The sequence below is a fragment of the Helianthus annuus genome, chromosome 9 (assembly GCF_002127325.2).
Source record: "Helianthus annuus cultivar XRQ/B chromosome 9, HanXRQr2.0-SUNRISE, whole genome shotgun sequence".
Taxonomy (NCBI): Eukaryota; Viridiplantae; Streptophyta; class Magnoliopsida; order Asterales; family Asteraceae; genus Helianthus; species Helianthus annuus.
This window is the reverse complement of record NC_035441.2, coordinates 62,407,768-62,410,513: the sequence shown is the minus strand read 5'-3', so window position 1 is coordinate 62,410,513 and position 2,746 is coordinate 62,407,768. Positions and strand designations below refer to the sequence as shown.

At 37.3% G+C, this 2,746-nt stretch overlaps 1 protein-coding gene across 1 annotated transcript; it reads right to left on the bottom strand.

The window, feature by feature from the left end:
- Positions 1-1,392: 1,392 nt before the first annotated feature.
- LOC110875658 lies at positions 1,393-1,773 on the bottom strand. The gene has a single exon (XM_022123858.1). It carries the CDS (start codon positions 1,771-1,773, stop codon positions 1,393-1,395), a length of 381 nt encoding a protein of 126 aa, XP_021979550.1.
- Between the last annotated feature and the right edge of the window lie 973 nt (positions 1,774-2,746).

Here is a 2,746-nt window from a genome sequence, read left to right as displayed (position 1 = left end):
AACGACCTAATTTCAAAAGTCCTTGCTAATAGGCTCAAAAAGGTTATTAGTTTGGTGATTTCGGAAACACAGTCAGTCTTTATTAAAGATCGTAACATTATAGGCGGGCCTTTGATAATTAACGAGATTCTTGCTTGGTTAAAGAAGGAAAAAATTAAAGGCTCTTTTGTTTAAAAATGATTTTGAGAAAGCCTTTAACCACATAAATTGGAATTCTCTCATTTCTATTATGGTGCAAATGAATTTTCCTTTAAAATGAAGGAATTGGGTTAAAGCTATTTTTTCTTCGGCGGGAACTTCGGTCCTTGTAAATGGCTCTCCTACGTTCGAGTTCCCCTTTTCTAGGGGAGTTAGACAAGGGGGCCCTCTCTCGCCATTTTTATTTTGGAGATGAAAGGCTTCAATTGTATGTTTAAAAAAGCGATGGAGATTGGGAAAGGTTTTAAATCTCCGAATAATGGTCCGCATATATCTCATCTCCTCTTTGCGGATGACGCGCTTCTCATTGGGGATTGGTTTAAGGATAATGTGCTTAATGTGGCAAGGCTTCTAAGATGCTTCCATCTTGTTTCGGGTCGCAAAATCAATTATGATAAATCCAAGCTTTTTGGGGTAAAAGCGAGTTCGAAAGAGGTGGTGTCTCTTGCTAGTGCCACTGGCTGTGAGATGGGCTCGTTGCCCTCTTCTTATCTTGGTCTTATTATTGGGTCTAACATGAACAAAATTTCAAACTAGAAGCCCGTTGTGGATGCTTTTGACAAACAACTTTCTCAATGGAAAGCTTCGGTTTTGTCTGTTGGGCGTAAGCTTACTCTCCTAAAATCGGTAATGGAAACCCTCCCAACTTATATTTATCTCTTTATTCAAAGCTTCTGAAGCGATTTTATTGCAATTCGAAGCTAAAAGACAAATTTTTTTTTTCTGGGGGCTAATGACGATATTCACAAGATCAATTAGGTAAGTTGGAAAAAAGTTACTACTCCAATTAAGGCTGGGGTTTAGGGCTCATTCCGTTAAGAGATGCAAACATTGCATTGCTTATGAAGTGGTGGTGGAGGTTCAAGTATCAGCCGAATGCATTATAGAGGAAGGTAATTTTCTTCTATTCATCATTCTAATCGTTCTTGGCCAATTCTTCCATATTCTAAAAGTCTAAACGACACTTGTAGTTCTATTGCTAAATTACAAAATTATTTAGCACACACTCATGTTAATCTTGGGGCTTTAATCAAAGGCGAGGTAGGTAAAGGTGACAGAGTCCTCTCATTTCCAACTCGTTCACAACGAATTTCATTAAAACACGATGAACTAGAAAGACCGCTAGAACCCAACAAGAAACCACAAAACAGAAATTACATGTCAAAATTACACAAATCCTTCCACAAAAAATTTCTAAATGGGGACTAAATTATTCTTTATCCATAAAAACGTCAACGCCTTGATGTTCTCCTTATTCTTTGAGATGCTCACTAAATTATTCATGAAGATAGCCTCATTTCTTGCTTTCCATATGTTCCATGTCGCCGTGAAAACAACCGCTTGAATTGCCTTCTTTCTTTCCTTGCTCGCCTTTATATGTTTACTAACCTCGATCAAATCCTTAACCGAGAAAGCATAAATATACGGTATATTGCACCATCTACTTATAAAATCCCACACCATCATCGCAATGTGGCAGGAGGTAAAAAGATGTTCACATTGTTCCAGCCCTTCCCTACCCAACCGATAAGCCTCTGAACCACCATGGATGTTCCTTCTAATTAGCGCCGCCATAGTAGGAAGACACCTTCTATCCGCTTTCCACATAAAAGTATTGATTTTTTTAGGAAACCATTTATTCCATCGCTATACGTTATCATCCGGTTGTTGAGACGATTTGAACAACAAGTGTTTCATGGACGCCATCGTATATAACCCAGACTTGTCCTCGACCCACTTCCACCGATCCAAACTATCAGTAGGAACCACCTGTTGCAATTTATTCATTAAGTCTAATAACTCGCTTATCTCCGTTTGGTTCAGAGTTACTCTTTTCCATCTCAACCTCCACCTCCAAGTAACAAAATTGTTTTCTTTTCTTAAGCATTCATTTATAAATATAGCCTCCACCTCCAACCTCCATCTTAGTGTAACACAATCTAATAAAAGGCACATGTAATAATGCCTGCTACTACATATACAAATATAGCCTTTTTCTTAATAGACTCAAAATAGGGTTTCCATGTTCTTTTAGGATGACGACGACGACAGAATAGATAAACTAACACATGAACCAATCATTTAACCTACACCAACACAAAAATCAAACATAAAACTAATAACCCGTGCGGATAAAAATCACAACAAAAATAGAAAATTTAACACCAAATTTGTCATCTGATGCACAACCAAAATCGAAAAGACAACACACTGTAACACAAAATTAAACAGATTATATAGCGATTTTCAATCACAATCAACAAAAACAGCGAAAACAGAAACCCTAGGGTATTTAGGGAAGTAATTAAGTTGATATCGGTTATGGAAGTGGAGCAGAAGGTAACCTGAAGATGAAGCAAACCAAAAATGGTTACGCCAAGCCATTTATTTACCAAAATGCCCTAACAAACACTATATCGAATTGTAGCAGATCAATGGATCTCTCCACACAAATTTGAATCGGGAAGAGAGCAAATCTATAATACCTTTGAGAAGAAAGAGAAAATGGGTTTGAAATTTCAAATGAGATTTAAGATTTTTTGTTTGC